Consider the following 18,912-nt stretch of genomic DNA (forward strand, 5'->3'; position numbering starts at 1 on the left):
TCCTTACCTGATTCACACGGTGCTGATATGCTTGTTCAGGGCTGCCTCAAGCTTCAGACTCAGAGTCAGAAGGGACCTCAGAGTCTATCTGGTGCTGATGGCCTTTGTAACGCCTTAACAGGATGAGGGTGTGAGCCTGGGCACTGGGTGGCAGCCTTGTCCATCACCAGATGAGCTTAGCACCGTCGGCCAAGTTTTCAGCCCCAGGAAGCCTGCCTCCTTTTGAGCTGAAATCTGTCCATTCCATAACTTGCATCGACTGGCTTTTCTGAAAGTTAAGACTAAGCCAGTCTCCTTTTCTGCTGGTCTTTAGATGATACCCAAAACTGTACCTCCTGTTCCATGTCTCTAAGCTTTCAACCACTTACTGGGTTGGGCTGTGCTTGTCTTACACAGAACAGATGTCCTCACTTTTCTCTCAAATGTTTTCCTCCTTAGTCCCCTGTCTACACGTAGCCTTTACCCATTCCTGTATCCTTGTGGGTTAGAATTCACCACACGACATGATCTCATTAGGAGTCATCACCTACAAAGCAGGTGTTGGGCAATTGTGTTTACCCAGGGTCGTTTTGGGGGATATTAGTAACCGAAACTTGAGAGGAACTTAAATCTACATATACCACCCACCAAAGACTTGCATGTATGGTGCAGTTTCCGAAAAACTTTGCCAAAGCATTTATTGACTCACAGCTACTATGATCTTCTCTTGTTGAGCTTCCCTTAGGGAAAACAACAACAACAACATATTTTAGGTAGCCAGAGCTTCAGAGGAAGAGAGATATTCATCCAAGTTGATCTCATTGCATCCATGAGCCTGTTAATTTTCAGGGAGCAAGATTCTCTAGTCTTAAAAATGTGTGTGTGTGTGTGTGTGTGTGTTTGTGTGTGTGTGGGATCATTTAACTAGGAGAATCACTCAGAATGACTCTGTTGGAGGATACCAGAATATCTCTTGGAACTCAAGCCCAAGAAGCAGAACTGGTCCTTACCAGAAGTTGGCAAGCCATTTTGAAACCAGGGTAGCTGTGCCTGTTCATTGATTTATGCATTCATTTTCCTTTTTTCCTGACCATATGGTCTCTCATTTCAGCTTGTCTTAGCATAGCTTCTTTATTTATTAAAAAATATTTGAGTTTCTACTATGGACCATGCACTGTTCACAGCAGTGAACAAAATGAAAATTCCTGCTAGCACAGTTTATATTTAAATGGTAAATAGAGACAACAGATATAAATATGTCAGGAAATATGTCAGGTACTGAGGGTTCGGTGAAGAAAAATAAGACAAGGATGATGCTGGAAGGAAAGGCACTACTTTCTTTCAATAAGGTGGCCAGGGAAGTCCTCTGCAAAGAGATGAGTATAAATTGAGATTTCTGTAGCAACAATGTAATGAGCCACAGGAGACCCCTGTGGTAAGGTCCTGGTGAATTCAAGCCATTACCAGACAGCACTGGGAAAGGGGGCTGGGATACTTCAGTGTCAGAGCATAATTTGGGACCAAGGCTGAGGAATAAGATTGAGTAATGTCAGCCGGGCACGGTGGCTCACGCCTGTAATCCCAGCACTTTGGGAGGCTGAGGCAGGCGGATCACGAGGTCAGGAGATCGAGACCATCCTGGCTAACATGGTGAAACCGTGTCTGTAATTAAAAAAAAAAAAAGCACACACAAAAAAAATTAGCCAGGCGTGGTAGCGGGTGCCTGTAGTCCCAGCTACTTGGGAGGCTGAGACAGAAGAATGGCGTGAACCCGGAAGGCAGAGCTTGCAGTGAGCTGAGATCACGCAACTGCACTCCAGCCTAGGCAACAGAGTGAGACTCTGTCTCAAAAATAAATAAAAAAGATTGAGTAATGTCAGAGAAGATTATTTACCAGCTGTAGGGTGGTGTCACCATGTTTGAGCCTGCATGGGATTCGTTTACACGAGCATTAAGAACTCTATTTCAGTTTTCCCTGTAGGCTGTTTTCTTTGCCAAGGTCTCTGCTAATGGCCCCATAGTGTCCCCTGAAAATGGCGGACTCGACTTTCAAGCTGGTAAGACTTCAAAGGTCCTCAGTCTCTCCCTGTCCCAATCCCAGGCTTCCCAAAGAAATGATCTCATTGGCCAGGCTCAGCTTTGGATAGGACGCTCTGGGTCACAAAGGGCAGCCCGGGACTGACATAGTGCTAGGCCCAAGCATGGCGCTTTTGGGGAAAACGGCTGCAAAATAGGATGAGGGGATGTGGACAAACTCAGCAAAAGTTGATGCTGAAGACAGAGGCAGGGATCTGGTTATAAAGAGCCTTGCATTCCTGAGGGGACTTGAATTTTTCCTGAAATCAATGGGGTGGGGGGCCCTGGAAACATTTTAATCAGGGCATGATCCAATTGGAAGAGACAGTAGCGGCTTCACAGAGTGAGAAACCTCAAAGCTGTCTACACATCCTTCCAATGAACGCACATGCAAGGCAGAACAGAATGTCAGGATTTCTGATGAAAATCATGGAAATTTTATTTATTTTTGATACTATTTACATTTCTAGGCATCAGTCTTCATGTTAAAATTTGTCCTGAATGATAAGAATAATAAGAGTAAGTGTTAAAACTCTCAGGGAAAGGGCAGTCAACATGAATTTCCAGCCAGAAAGTCTTCAGTTGTTCCTGTTGATAACTAGCAAATGGGAATAGTGCCAGGTTCATAATGCTGATTTTATTACATTACTTTCTCTGAACTCTGGTTTAAATAAGTGCGTAAATATTTGGTACAGGGAGATAAACATTGAGTACACATGGACATAAAGACAGGAAAAATAGACACTGAAGACTCCAGAAGTGGGGAGGGATGAAACTTCCTTTTGGGGCCGGGCACAGTGGCTCACGCCTGTAATCCCAGTACTTTGGGAGGCCAAGGTGGGAAGATCACCAGAGGTCGCAAGTTCGAGACCAGCCTGACCAACATGGAGAAACCCCATCTCTACTGAAAATACAAAATTAGCCAGGCATGGTGGTGCACGCCTGTAATCTTAGCTACTTGGGAGGCTGAGGCAGGAGAATTGCTTGAACCTGGGAGGCGGAGGTTGCGGTGAGCTGAGATCGCACCATTGCACTCCAGCCTGGGCAACAAGAGCAAAACCCCATCTCAAAAAACAAACAAACAAAAACACCAAACAAACAAACTTCCTTTTGTGTACTATGTTCACTATCTGTGTGATGGGATAATTAGAAGCCCAGACCTCAGAGTCATGCAATATACCCTTGTAACAAACCCACACATGTACCCCCAAATCTAACATAGTAAAATAAGATTTAGAAATAAGGCCAGGTGTGGTGGCTTATGCCTGTAATCCCAGCACTTTGGGAGGCCAAGGCGGGCGGATCATGAGGTTAGGAGATCAAGACCATCCTGGCTAACATGGTGAAACCCTGTCTCTACTAAAAATACAAAAAAATTAGCCGGGTGTGGTGGTGGGCGCCTGTAGTCCCAGCTACTTGGGAGGCTGAGGCAGGAGAATGGCGTGAACCCAGGAGGCGCCACTGCCCTCCAGCCCGGGTGACAGAGTGAGACTCCATCTCAAAAAAAAAAAAAATTAAAAATAAAAAATAAAGCAAAATCTATACACTAATAAAAAAATTTGGTTTGACCTTTCCCTGGGAACAGTAATGGTCTGAAATGATGGAAGGAAGAATTGAACAACTCCAGGGAAGTGAAGTTTGGCAAGTTAGCAAGAGAGTAAGCATGTATATTTCAACAGCATCCGAGGGCATGATTAATTTATTGTCCTTTTAGATGGCAGAATGCACACAAAACCCTTCAAATTACATCATTATTATGACAAAGCTCAGGGGGTGTGAGAAGTTAAAGATGTTCCTGCCAAGAGTTTGATGTACAGAGGAAACGGGCAACCCACTGGATACACATAAATCTGGAAATCGAGACTTTGAAGTCCCTCGTCCTGGCTCTGCCACTGACATGGGCCTGAGATGAATGTTCCCGGGACATGAGTGGCCACATCGCAGGGAGTTCCGATTGGGAGCTCTTCCATCAGTGCCGGGCTCAATGCCTTGTTGGGTCTACTGGGTTGAGTGCTCCTTCCCAACTCAGGACACGCTTATCTGTTGCCCCTATGAAGTATGGGTCAAGACCATGGGCTCTGGGGGATTTGGTTCCAATCCAAAATCTTTATCTAGCAGACTTTGGCAAGGTTTGTGGGACTCAGTTTCCTCCTCTGTAAAACAGAGATTATTATCAATACCTACCCCATAGAATTGTTGTACCTGTAAAATGCTAAGAATAGCATGTGCCAGAGTCAGTGCTCAATAAATGGTAGCAGCTGTCATTGTCATCATCACCATCATTTTAAACTGTTGAGCATATTTATGTACCTAAGCATTTCCTATGTCTCAGGTCATTCATTCACCATGAGCCTTTCCATTATTTTCCATTGTGCAGAAGACAGGAGTGAGGCTCAGAGAGGCCACACAGCTTTCTATCTATAAGTCCACGTTGTCCGTGAGCCCTGAACTGGGATGCAGATGCGTTTTTATGTGTCTCTAAACCCTGCTCTGCTAAACACTGTGTGTGTTCATCAGGATAGGTTAGGCTTTGGTGACAAGAAACCCCAAATTTCAGTTGATCAAAAAAACAAAAGCTTGATTAAGCTCCATGCCCTCAGAAGGTTAGGTGGGAACTGTGTTCCTCATTGTCATTGTCCTTTCTTTGGGACCCAGGTCCATGAAGTCACTACAATTTGGAACATTGCTGGTCACCATGAGGAAGGAAAAGGGAATGTATCTAGGCACACTAGAGTTCCTAATGCTTTCGCCCACAATTAACTGAAGTGACACATATCACTTTCACTTACACTTCACGGGCTAAAGCAAGTCCCATGGCCACATCCAGGTCCAAATGGCCAAGGAAGAACACTGCTATGTGCCCAGAAGGATAGGAGCCCACACGGGCTGAGGAAGCCACAATGATTACTTTCTGATACCATAAATCTGATCTGTGAATAGAAGAGATGGGAGGTACAGGAGATCCAGGGTTTTCACCAGAGATTCCAGGAGCCACCTTGACTTACAGCAGAACAACCAAAGGCAAAGCCAAGGAGAGTGTTTTCAAAGGGCTCAGTGACCAGGAGAGTGAAACACACAGCATGCATTAAGAAATCAGAGATTCAGAAAGAGACACTTACAAATACCTAGTTATTCACTGGGACAATAAGGGATGTAAAATTATGGTACTGATTGGCAATTAGGGGGGTTTGGGCCCAGCAAATAAAATGCAATGATTGAATGACCCAAAGATGACTCCTCCTCCTCCAATCTACTGAGGCATCTTTCAGCGCATCTCCCATGTTATGTAAAATGAGGTTCATAGAGTTTATTAAGCAGTGATCCCTTGAAGGCCATGAGTACTCTGGAAGTCAGAAATGATCAATAAGTATTTTGAATGGAAGAAAAGAAGTTGAGGGGAGATAATATGTTACAAGAAATGGTGCCCAAGAGGAAAACCTTTTTTTTTTTTTTTTTTTTTTTGAGACAAAGTCTTGCTCTGTTGCCAGGCTGGAGTGCAGTGACGTGATCTCGGCTCACTGCAACCTCCACCTCCTGATTTCAAGCGATTCCCCTGCCTCAGCCTCCCAAGTAGCTGGGACTACAAGTGTGCACCACCACACCCAGTTAATTTTTTGTATCTTACTAGAGACGGGGTTTCATTATGTTGGCCAGGATGGTCTCTATCTCCTGACCTTGTGATCCACCCATCTCGGCATCCCAAAGTGTTAGGATTACAGGTGTGAGCCACGGTGCCCGGCCAAAGGAAAACATCTTATTCAAAATCATGAGAGAGAAACTGACCATGAGGCTGAGCGAATGTCAGTGTAGGTTGGGATATATTATTAACCGGCATAGACTGAGCTCTTACAGTGAGAACAGCCTTGTGCTGGTTACATATTTCAATACGGGGCGGGCTGGTGTGCTTTGGGAAGGACAGGCATGAAAGGGTGACTCATACATGCCTTATGGGTCCTATGAGGAAATTTACCTCAACCAGGGGAGGAGGACTTTCAGCAGCTTTTCCCTTCTCTCTCTGTCTGCTTCTTAATATCACAACCATCTTCTCAAAAACAAACACAAGTACTGATTGCCTACGAAGCCCTCTGGCCGTGATTTTTCTGACAATCTCAGAATTCACCTAAGACTTCCCTCTGTACCATCTCATGTTATCTTCATCTTCATCTCATGAAGGTTCATATGCAGCTTCTCATGCACATCTCATGTCCCCAGGCCAAGGGGCTGGGCATGAGATCCACTGCACACCTCCTCCAGTGTCACCCATGACGTGCTACAGTGGCAGATCCATGAGGAGCTGTGCCCTGGATCTCATTCCCAGCTCCAAGATCAGCATGCCAGGCATTCTCACATGCACCCGACAGTTTTGTCCTTTTAGGAAAATGTCGAGATACATTCATTCACTAGATGACAAATGTTTGAGCAATCACTGTGTGCCAGAAACTGGGTTTGGCTCTGTGGGATACCAGCGAATACAATCAGACGTGGCCACTGCTCCTAGGAGCACAGAGTCTAATCAGAGAGATGGCTCTTAAACCACAAGAGTTACATAACATTTCAACAGTCGTGTTGTGTGGGTGAGCTAGAAAATTTCAAAATTATATACTGGAGGAATTTGACTTGGGGGGACCCATTATTTGCTCCAATCAAGAGACCAAGGACACTGACCAGAGTATTTTTCTTTACAGAGCCTCCTAGTGCCTACAATTCACAAAAGGGCCTTGACCTTCTCTGTGCATTCAAACCACAGTAGGTTAAACAAACAAACACAGTAAGGGAGGACTGGATAAAATCACTTGTGCTCAGACTAAAATACTTCGGAATGTGACAGATCTGGAAAGCAACATATAAGCAAGGACAGAGAGGATCTGAATAGTTTAATCAGTTAATACTAGAAAAGATAGATAAATATGGAACTATGTGGCCTACAAAGAGAAAATACTATTTTTTTAAATTGTGGTAAAATGTACATGGCAGTGGCATTAAGTACATCCACATTATTGTGCAACCATCATCCCCATCCATCTCCAGAACGTTTTCATCTTCCTCACCTTAAACTCTATACCCATTAAATGCTAACTCCCCATTCACTGCCTCTGGAATCCTCTGTTCCACGTTCCGTCTCTATTAATGTTACAACTCCAGGTGCCTCTTGTAAGTGGAATCAGACAATATCTGTTCTTCTGTAACTGGCTTATTTCATTTAGCATAATGTCCTCAAAGTTCATTTGTGTTGCAGTAGGTATCAGCATGTCCTTCCTTTTAAAGTCTAAATAGTATTTCATTATATTTACACACATGTAGACACATACAATCTTTACATATGTACACATGTAGGTACACATACACATTTTTTCTATCCATTCATCTGTTGATGGACACCTGAGTTGTTCCCACATTTTGGCTATTGTGAGAAATCCTACAGAATGCTTATTCTTTCCATGTGTCTATGGGTCACTTAGTAAAGATGATATTGCACCTGGCCAATAATAAGCTTTAAAATAACATTCAAAGGTAGAACTGTTATTAGCCACATTAGTATATAATAATTTGGAAAAAAATAAAACCCCTGCAAATACTTAGAAGTTAACAAATACTCTCCTTAGAAAAAAAAAAAGACTGAAGCCCAGTGAAAATAACCAGAAAAAAGGGCACACTCTCAGAAAATAATGCAAAAAACCCAACAATGAACATTGACTTCCTTAGAGCTCAGTTTAAGTTAGACTTAAGCATAATCTTAAGAGTCTGCTATATAAGAAGGAAACCAGGCTGGCAAAATGACCACTAAAAGATGAAGGATCTGGATGGTAGATTCAGATCCCCTCATTGTGTGTTGCTGGAGTTTTATTTTTCTTCCCAAGTGCTCCATCTTGCCTGTAACCTTAGCGCCTTCCCTGGGATGATGGGAGCTCCATTTGACCTTGGTGATGAACACAGACAGCCCTAGCTGGTGTGAGCACCGCTGATTGATAAGGTGGGTGTGGAGCTTCTGTCCTTCTCAGTGGATTGCGAGAACTTTGGCTCCATGTTTCTTCACCAGGGTATGGGGACTCTAGGCCATGAGCTTTCCTTAGTTCCCTGGCTAATTTATGACCTAGAGGTTGAACATGGTTGAGCAGCATAAGGGTGAGAGAAAAGCATGGTACTCCAGCTACCCAGACTGCTGAATGGCTGTGTCTTCAAGTTCAAAGGCATGGCAAGGACTAACCCACAGCTGAGAATTAATTAATGCTTACAGATTACCTTACAGAAGCAATCTAATGATAAACACAAATGCCTCTGAACAGCTATAGGTAAAGGCAACAGTGGTTTTTTTTTTTTCCTATTTAACGTAGAGTAGAAAACATCTTCTAAATTAGCATATGCATGTAACTCCAATAATTCCTCTTACATGTTTTTAAAAGTTGTCTTTTCCTGTGTAAGTAATATAGGCTCATTTTATAAAACTGAAAATATTATAAGGTGAAGGAAAAAGTATTACACCTACCTTCATCCTCTAAAGACCAGTGCTGTTCACATGTGATTTGTTCGCTTTGATAACCAGGAAGGAAGGTCTAATTATTTCCTAGTTTTGCACCCTTGTGATAATAATGCATATATATAGTTTTCATCTCTGAAAATATGTCCCTCGATTTTCTACATAGAGGAAAACTAGGCGCATCAATTTGGTTGGATGTGACGGGGAAGGGGTAGTAGAATATTTATCTAGAAGCTGCCTTGCCTCACAAGCAGTGTTCGCTTGGAGGGTCTCCATTTAAAGGGACCCCTGCAAATTATAAGGATAGGGAGTGTATTAAGTCCCTTTTCAACTCCTAAGCATTACCACTGCCTGGGAAGTTCACTATGGGGATGTTCTGCTGAACCCCTATCAACTCCAGTGGGGGTGGCACCAGGTTCAAGATGCCAAAGAGGAGACCTGGAGCCAGCGATGAGACGAGGGGTTTTATTGGATGCTTCCATACAGGGGAGTCCAGTGGTGGCAGGCTGAACAGGAGAACCACAGCCACTTGTAAAAGGCATGCAGTTTATATAGCATTTTCAATTAGCGCCCTTTCCCTAACATCCTTCACCTGGCAACTTTCATTCAACCTATGAGTCAGGGCCTGAATCTGCCGTCCATGTTTCATGGGACAGGCCAGGGGTTCAGATGTTCCTCATAGACAAGGAACGAGTCTCCAGGTTGGCCACTCCCAGATTCCCTAGTTTGGAACAGACATCCAGGTGCATCCTCCACACAGAGTCATTTTCAGGGTATGCGTAAGTTATTGCTATCAGGTGCGTTTACCATGCAGGGGCATTGTAAAAACAGAAATAAAGGTCTGAAAATGTGTCTCCAGGTAAAGTGGCTGCATTTTCCAAGAAAAAGAAAAAGGAGGTTTGTATGACAGACCTTATTTTTAATTTGTGAGTTTATGAAGCATTTTATAATCATATAAAAACAGGCAAATAAAGTTGTACTTCTTCACTCAAAGTGTTAATCAAGTGTCTTCTATGTTCCAAGCCCTGGAAATGTGAAAGAGAATAAGAAAGCAACAGCCTGAGGGACAGTTACCACCACCCACCAAGAGGCAAGGTGCTCCCCTAGCTTTAACAGACCTTGCAGGAGAGGAGGGCTAGAGCTCAGGTGGATGAGGTTAAGTCTGCATGGAGTGGGCAGGAGAAAGAGTCAGGGGAATGTTCAGTGGGTAAGTAATCGCTGGCACCAAGTCCAGGAAGATGAGGGCGACCCCAGCAGAGTAGGTGGGGGATGGCCATCCAGCTAAAGAAAGGCACAGCTCAGAGGGCTGTGCCTCATGCTGGGTTGTGGCTTCGGACTGGAGAAGCAGGTGGAGACCCATCAAAGAAGAGCTCTGAGATTTTACCCTTGGGCAGAGGGAGCCATTGCAAGTTTTCATGGGGTGTTTTTTGTTTGTTTGTTTGAGACAGAGTCTTGCTCTGTCATCCAGGCTAGAGTGCAGTGGTGTGATCCTGGCTCGCTGCAACCTCTGCCTCCCGGGTTCAAGCGATTCTCCTGCCTCAGCCTCCCGAGTAACTGGGACTATAGGCGCCTGCCACCACGCCCAGCTAGTTTTTGTATTTTCAGTAGAAACGGGGTCTCACCATGTTGGCCAGGCTAGTCTTGAACTCCTGACCTCAGGTGATCCACCTTCCTCAACCTCCCAAAGTGCTGGGATTATGAGCATGAGCCACTGTGCCAGGCCGATTGCAGGTTTTCATATGGGTACTGCCCCAGTCAGATGTGGGTTTGCATTTTAGAATGACCATTCTGCTTGCAATTAGGACAGGAGATGAGATAAAAGAGAAATCAGAAACATGGAGGCCAGGGAAGAGACTACTTAATATTCATTTACTTATTCATTATGCAATGTTTATTTAAAAGCCCACCACGTATGGCATACTGTTCTAGGCTCTAAGGACAAAGCAGACAAAGTAGCTACTTGAGATCTGAGTTAAGGAGCAGAGGATAGAGGTTGGCAGAGTGTAGGAGGAGGACGATGACTTGCGGAACTTGGCGACTCTGTCATTCTGATACTTCAAATTCATTTTCTATACAAGGAAAAGAGAGTCACCGATTAAAGTGCAATTCAAGAAAGTGAGAACCTACAGGGAAGTACCAGAATATACAACAAAACGCCACAGTCACACATGGCAGTGGGGGGTCCTGGATTGGATTTTGGATTAAAGAAAAAAAAAAGGTTACTAGAGGCCGGGCGTGGTGGCTCACGCCTGTAATCCCAGCACTTTGGGAGGCCGAGGCAGGCAGATCACGAGGTCAGGAGATCGAGACCATCCTGGCTAAAACAGTGAAACCCTGTCTCTACTAAAAATACAAAAATTAGCTGGGCGTGGTGGCACGCACCTGTAGTCCCAGCTACTTGGGAGGCTGAGTCAGGAGAATTACTTGAAACCAGGAGGCAGAGGTTGCATTGAGCCAAGATCATACCAGTGCACTCCAGCCTGGGTGACAGAACAAGATTCCATCTCAAAAAAAAAAAAAAAAAAAAAAAGGTACTATAAAAACTGATGAAATCTGAATACATAAAATCTGGAGTCTCGTTAATAGTCAAGTATCAGTGTTAATTTATCAGTTATGACCAATGTTCCATTTTTACGTAAGATGTCAGCATTAGGGGAAATTGGATGAAGGGTACATGGGAACTCTGTAGTATCTTTGTAACAGTTCTGTAAATCTAAAATTACCACCCGAAGTTTATAATGAATACACACATATACACATACAAACCTCAACCTCAACCACATTGAGTAGAAATAATTGTATAATTCATATATAATGACCCTATTTATGTAAAACCATTCAAAGCTGCTATATAGTCTATGAATTCATATGTATGCAAATACGTTAAAAACACATAAAACATTGTATCATTCATTACAGCTGAGAATAGAGGTAGGCATGGGATTTTGCAGGGGAACTGAATGGAACATTGGCTTTGTCCATATTGTGTCACATCTGTAAAAAGCATACCGTGAGAACGCCCTTAAAATCAAATCAAGGAGTCACTACCTGCTCCAGGCCTCAGTACTCCCTGCCCCTGCCCAGATGCAGAAGACACTGGTCCCAGCTATGTGATGCCCACCTCCCCCCCAAATAGCCAGCCAGGAAGTCTCTTTACCCAGGTATGAGGCAAGACTCCTGTGTGCTATTTACATGCCCTTCCAGAGGGTTGACACCAGGGGCTCATGTTCTTTCTCATCCTTAGCTATTTTTTCCATTCCAACTCAGAGGACAAGAAAAAAAAATCCCACTGTGAAAAGAAGTGTGGAATTACAAAGAATAATAGGAAAGTCTCGCTAACTGTGAAGCCCTGCTATGGAGTATATAATGGGCCTTAACAGCTGCTGCAACAGTCGAGACTCGTGGCAGGGTTTGCTTTGGCCAGAGGAGTGCACTGGATTTCTTATATTTCTTGACATTAAACAACAACAAAGGGCTGCAGGCTCAGCTGCTGCAGCTGTGGAGTTCCCAGGAGTTGAGCGCAGCATAATCAAGGTGGCCTGGAAACACACTCGATTTGCATGGAGTGGTTTTGAAGCATGGCTGAGTGTATCCTTGGGTTATGGTCATTGCATACCTCCCATCCCCCAGTTCGTGAAGTTGGAATATGCTGGGGTCCCTCTGAAAACCCACCTAGGCAGCAAGAAGCCAGAGAGGTGGTGGGTAATTCAGAAGGGCTTGAGCTTCCTCCTGGATCTAAACTAAGCCAAGACACCGAGTTTTCCCCTGAAGAGAGACTCTCCCCACTCCACGTTCATGCTTTCCTCTCCAAGGTTCCTCCAAGCCATGGGGTGCCTTTAACACACGTAGAGATGTTGCATCTAGTGACTTTAAGAAAAACCAACTCTGCTTTCTGAGGTCTTGGAAACAGGTTTTTAAAAGACTTCCTGTTAGTGTTATATGTTTAAAATAGGTCTAGAAAGAAGGTTGCAAACAGACCCAGCCTGTTTTTAGCAGAGGGCTCCAAACAGTAGCGGTGGAAACCAGCATCAGTGATACTCAACAGGGATGGTGTTGAAATCTGCCCAAAGCAGTGGTCTTCAAACTTGGGGATGCATGAGAATCACCTGGGGAGGGGGGATTGTTAAAGCTCAGATTGCCAGCAATTCTCTCCCTCCCCTGATTTCTGATACAAGAGGCTTGGGGGAAGCCTGGGAATTTGCGTTTTTAATGAGTTCCCAGGGTTGCTGATACTGTTCCAGTGAATCATATCTTGAGACCGATTAGTCTAGAGAAAGCAAGCCCCCTACTGGAAGTGACACCCCTCATTTCCCTGTGCTGGTGGTCCCATAGGGCCTATCACTCTGGGAACACCATTCTTGGCTGTGGGTGTTCCTTCAAAGTGAACATAGCTCTGAGGAGCAGGAGGCAGGTTCAGCAGCCACATTCTTAAGAACATAAAAAGTTGAAGAGAGACAGACGTGTGCAGTGCTAAGCTGGGGCCCTCACAGTGGGGAGTGGCTTCTTTCCTGGGGAATAAGTAATTTCAATTCAGCAGCAGGAGCCGACTCAGCTAGGTCCTCCCTCTAAGACCCTTGTGTCTGTACCGTCAAGTGGCTCAAGCTCTCTGAGAGAGGGCAAGAAAATGATTGAGACCCACCCTTGGCAGCAGAAGGGAAAGTCACCCTGGGATAATTTCTGGGTCTAGAATTCAGCTTTCTGTGCCGAGTGGCAGGCAGAGAAACGGGAGGGTGGTGATGTTTGTCCCAAGAGGCCCATTCCCCCACCCCCTCCTTGTTTCTTCTAGAAGTTCTGGGTGCTGTGTTCCCAACTTTTTCTGAGCCGAGAAGGGTCAAGAAAAGATAACTAACAGCCCGGAAGGCTTTTCCTGGCAGGTCGTCACCAGCGGGGCCTGTGTCTGGCAGATAGATGGGTCAGAGAAGCCCATTCTTGGGAAGCATGATTGCTTCATAGGTCTTGTAGAATTCCCATGTTCATTTCTCATTAGAGTGCATTCTATGTTAATAGAATCTTCAAAAAGGACCTGCTCATCTCAGGTGTGCTTAGGAGAACAAGAGGAAGGAGTTTTAATCCATATTTGGGCAAAGGTGGTAATGAGAGGTGAAGCCAGCTGGACTTCCTGGGTCGAGTGGGGACTTGCAGAACTTTTCTTAGAAGAGGTAAAATGCACCAATCAGCACTCTATAGCTAGATTGTAAAATGCACCAATCAGCGCTCTGTAGCTAGCTAGAGGTTTGTAAAATGCAACAATCAGTGCTCTGTAAAAACGCACCAATCTGCACTCTGTGGCTAGCTAGAGGTTTGTAAAATGGACCAATCAGCACTCTGTAAAGTGGGCCAATCAGCACTCTGTAAAATAGACCAATCAGCAGGACATGGGTGGGGACAAATAGGGGAATAAAAGCTGGCCACCCCCCGAGGCAGCAGTGACAACCTGCTCGGGTCCCCTTCCACACCATGGAAGCTTTGTTCTTTTGCTCTTCACAGTAAATATTGCTGCTGGCAGAGGGGGGTGAAGCAATAATGACAGCAGTGACAGAGAAGAGCTGAGTGTGCTTGGTGACCCTTCCCACGCAGGGAGCTGTTTCCAGAGCACTTCTCTTCTGGGAGGCCTGTGAATTTTGTTATTAAAAAGGAAACCTGGGCCGGACATGGTGGCTCACACCTGTAATCCCAGCACTTTGGGAGGCTGAGGTGGGTGGATCACATCAGGTCAGGAGTTCGAGATTAGCATGGCCAACATGGGGAAAACCCATCTCTACTAAAAATATAAAAATTAGCCAGGTATGGTGGCATGTGCCTGTAGTTCCACCTACTTAGGAGGCTGAGGCAGGAGAATCACTTGAAACTGGGAGGCGGAGGTTGCAGTGAGCCAAAATTATTGCACCACTGCGCTCCAGCCTGGGTGACAGAGTGAGACTCTGTCTCAAAAAAAAAAAAAAAAAAAAAAAAAAAAAAAAAAAAAAAAAAAAAAAAAAAGAGGAAACCACCTATTCCCTCAGAAAAGGGTAGAGATACCATTCTTACCCATTAACAACAGTATAATTTTATTGTGATGATTAATATTGGAATTATTAGCTTTGATTAACTGAGCCCCTTCTGTGTGGCAGGACATGTACTTTATAGATGCCATCTCATTAAACCCTCGGCAATGCTGGGAAGTAAGTGGTGTCATCTGCACTTTAAAGATGAGGCGATGGACCATGTTCATACTCACACAGTGGATCACTGGGAAAGCTAGGATTGAAAAATATAGCTGTCTAATCCGTGGAGTTCATTCTCGCTACTTGCCAGCCACAGGGATCCAGTGGTGAGCCCAGTAAGCTGTGGCTTTTGACCTCATGGGGCTTCCAGGCAGCAAGTAGAGGGGTCAGTGGAAAAGTATCAGTTGGATTAATCAAGTCAAGCAATGACTGAAAATTATTTTCATCAGAGAGTATCAAACACCTCTTTTTTTTTTTTTTTTTTTTGAGATGGAGTCTTACTCTGTCACCCAGGCTAGAGTGCAGTGGAGCAATCCCAGCTCACTGCAACCTCTGCCTCCCAGATTCAAGCGATTCTGCTGCCTCAGCCTCCAGAGTAACAGGGATTACAGGCGTGCGCCATCACGCCCAGCTAAATTTTCTGTAGTTTTAGTAGAGACGGAGTTTCACCATGTTGGCCAGGCTGGTCTTGAATTCCTGACCTCAAGTGATCCGCCCACCTTGGCCTCTCAAAGTGCTGGGATTACAGGCATGAGCCACCACGCCCGGCCCACACACTTTATTTTTAATTTTCTTTTGTATCCAATTTTCAGTTACTCTTAAAAATACAAACATATGTAATTGGTGTTTAGTCAACACTCAGTGTATTTTAATAAATAACATTTTTTAATCGGGAAAAAAAAAAAAAAACCTGTAATGCCTTGAGTGATCCTGCCAGATGAACCCTGGCATAAAGTTCATGCTGCCTTAGGCACCATTGCCACCTGGTGTCAGGCATCGGAATTGCAGGCTTGGCGGTAGCTAAAGTGGCGGGGGTAGTGGGGTGGTGGAGCAGGGGGCGGGCAGGACCCATTTTCACTAGGAGAAGGCAGGTTTCCTGTCTTAGCCACTAAACCCTCCAGGCGCTGTTGAGTATGTTTCAACAGGTGCCTGTTCGTTTGTAATTTGGTGACAGCTAGATCTGTATCAGCTTTCTTCTATCTGTGTGTCCTGAATGATTATTGTGTTCGTGACCTTTAAATTGTTTTGTTATAATCAAATTAACATTTGAAGGTTCTGATGATAAAGTGACATAAATATAGATGAATACTTGAGGGTAAACTCTAGACTCCACTTATGCCAATAATAGTTCTCTTTAGTTGCACATCTGCATAAAAAGACCCCCCCATACTTTGACCCCAACTGCTTCTCAGCCTAACCCTCTACATGCTTAAGCATATGCCAGTAACTCACGATTTGCAAAACTTTCCAGACTCTTCCTTGTCTGCCTGCTGCCTTTGTCTGTGCTGTTTCCTCTGCTGGAACTACTCTTCTCCACCTTTCCCTTCCAAATTTATTCTTTAAATGTCAAATCAAGGTCGACAATTTGTAGGAAAATTCCATAAAGTAAATTCAGAAACGACAGTGTTGTATGTTGTATTGCATTGTCTCTAGAGAAATGGAAGATGTGGTTCTGAACCCATTTTTATCTCTTTCGTAGCTTTGGCCATGGCCAGCTTGCTGACTCATTCTGTCTCAGTGGTTTCATCCATTAAGTGGAAATAATAATGTCCTCTGCCTCCAGCATTGAAATATATATATATATATATATATACAACCCTAATTTGAGGTTTATATATAACATATATATTTTATTTATTATAGATATTTAATACATAGGGATTTAATATATGTAATATTTAATATACAATACATAGGGGTTTAATATATATAATGGGGTTTAATATATATAATACATAGGGTTTAATATATATAATATTTAATATATAATACATAGGGGTTTAATATATATAATACATAGGGGTTTTATATATATTATATATCATATTTAGGGGTTTCACATATATAAAACCCCTAAATTGAGGTATCTATATATAATATTGATGCATATATATTTAATATATAGGGGTTTGATATATATAATATTTAGGGGTTATATACATATTATATATATATAAGCCCCCTAAATAGATGTGTGTATGTGTATATATATGTATATATGTATATTTATGAACCTTTTCTGATGAGACGAAGTGCTTCCTCTGCACCATGCCTAGTACCTAGTAGAAGTGACAGGGCAGGTGACACTGGATTAGTGGATATATGTAAATACCTGGAATCTTGATCAATGCATGCGCAGCAAATGGCTTCCATTACCTTTTTTGTTTTGTTTGCAGATAAATATTTTTTTGAAAAAAATATATTTCGTGGAGTTAAAAATAATAAAATGTCCAACTTTGACTGAACTGGCGTTATTGCCCTCCTTGATCCATCACTGTATGTCATCCGAGTGCTGGTAAGCTTCCTCAGCTGCCAGCTGCAAAGACGTGGATATTAGGATGAAAGGCGTTAGGCAGTGATGCTATTTCTGGTGCTGTTACTTTAGTCAAATCTGTGTTCACCAGGTACCCATGTGCTGGCACCTGTGATTAGTGAATTGCTCATGGGAGTATGTTTGCAATGTGCTTTCTCTGTGTTTTCCAGACAGTTTTAAACGTCTCTTTGTTTTTCTGACCAGGTAGTCGATAGTGACAGGCCAGAAAGGTCCAAGTTCCGGCTCACTGGAAAGGGAGTGGATCAAGAGCCTAAAGGAATTTTCAGAATCAATGAGAACACAGGGAGCGTCTCCGTGACACGGACCTTGGACAGAGAAGTAATCGCTGTTTATCAAGTGAGTACCCCTCTCCCACGCCCACCCTGTGCGCAGAAATGTGGCTTTCAAAGATTGTTTTCTTCCCACTGAGCTCATTATTTCTGTGCCTCATCAAACCCGGGACTGCATGGCTTTAGGGTGTTTCTGTGGGAGCTGAAGTAGATGGAATTGAACCCTGACAGGGCAACAGTGGGGGGGGTCTTTATCTTATCGGTAGAGCCCTCCAGGCCTGCATCAGACTTTGGGTACCAGAGACCAAGAAGGGAGACCCTGGGGGCATCTCAGAGGAGGTCAGAACCCTTAGGGCAACTGTGGCTTTCCAGAGACCAGCTTGATGATCTAGAGCTGGAAGAGGTATAAACCCCAAGACCTGATATAATTAGCAAGACGTGGTCCTTAGGGTGAAAACAATTGCTAAATATTCAGCGATAAAGGAGTAGTTAAATTATGGCAGATTTTGCAAGGCAGTTTTCTCTAGCCATTTAAAATGCTTCTGAAGAAGTTGTAGTTATACGGGAAAGATTCAAGATATTGAATGAAAACAACATCCAGACACATATGGTATCCTCATTACCAATGGAGTATTTGCACATATCATGAGATGTATATGTTTAACAAAAATGATAAAGAAAAATCAGTGGGTTCATGGTTGTATTTGGAAGTGATAGATCGATTTGGTTTTCTTACCTACTTAAATGCATTATTGTGAGTTTGCAATGAGAAGATACTATAAGGGCGTTGGAGGCATAAAGTGCTGGACAAACATAGAGCAGTAGCATGATGGTAGGTAGTAAAGTCCCCACCCTCCAGCAGAACCCTTACTGCGCAATGCAATCAAGGGTCTCGGGCCCTGGGAGGATGCGGGTGCTTTCCAGATTTCCATCTCGGAAGCCTTGCCAAAGCCTTTTCTGAGCATTTGCTGGGGGAGTCACCTGTCAATGAGAACTGAAAAGTGAGCCATGAGTCCCAACTTATACTCAAGGGGGAATCAGGTAGTTGTATAAATTGAATGTTGGTGCCCTCAGAAATACCCAGTTCCAGCTGGCCTTGACAGTAACCAGAGGTGACCTGGCAGCTATTGGGGTCCAGCTGCTGTAGGAACAACCAGCAGCAGACTATGGATAGATGCCCTCTTCTCTTTCTGTGCCCATCATGGGAGTCTCCAAGAAAGTTCTGGCACAAAAAACTAAGGAAAGATACAATAAATTTCATAATTTCTTAGCAGAGTGATCAAGAGCTGTGGGGTCTGATATGGTTTAGCTGTCTCCCCAATCTCATCTTGAATTGTAGCTCTGAGAATTCCCACGTGTCACAGGAGGGACCCAGTGGGAGGTAATTGAGTCGTGGGGGTGAGTCTTTCTCGTGCTGTTCTCGTGATAGTGAATAAGTCTCATGAGATCTGATGGTTTTATGAATGGGAGTTCCCCTGCACATGCTTTCTTGCCCACCGTGTAAGAAGTCCCCTTGTTCTTCCTCCATCTTCTGCCATGATTGTGAGGCCTCCCCAGCCATGTGGAACTGCGAGT

At 43.9% G+C, this 18,912-nt stretch overlaps 1 protein-coding gene across 3 annotated transcripts in view; it reads left to right on the forward strand.

Annotated features, from left to right (window-relative positions):
- CDH13 (cadherin 13) overlaps positions 1-18,912 on the forward strand; it is a 1,164,256-nt gene that overhangs the window by 574,742 nt on the left and 570,602 nt on the right. For all 3 annotated transcript variants that reach the window (XM_004058060.5, XM_063700359.1, XM_004058064.5), the window contains one exon: positions 17,252-17,404. In XM_004058060.5, the coding sequence (XP_004058108.3) occupies positions 17,252-17,404 (153 nt within the window). The remainder of the gene's footprint in view (positions 1-17,251; positions 17,405-18,912) is intronic.

This window comes from Gorilla gorilla, chromosome 18, assembly GCF_029281585.2.
Source record: "Gorilla gorilla gorilla isolate KB3781 chromosome 18, NHGRI_mGorGor1-v2.1_pri, whole genome shotgun sequence".
In the NCBI taxonomy this organism is placed as follows: domain Eukaryota; kingdom Metazoa; phylum Chordata; class Mammalia; order Primates; family Hominidae; genus Gorilla; species Gorilla gorilla.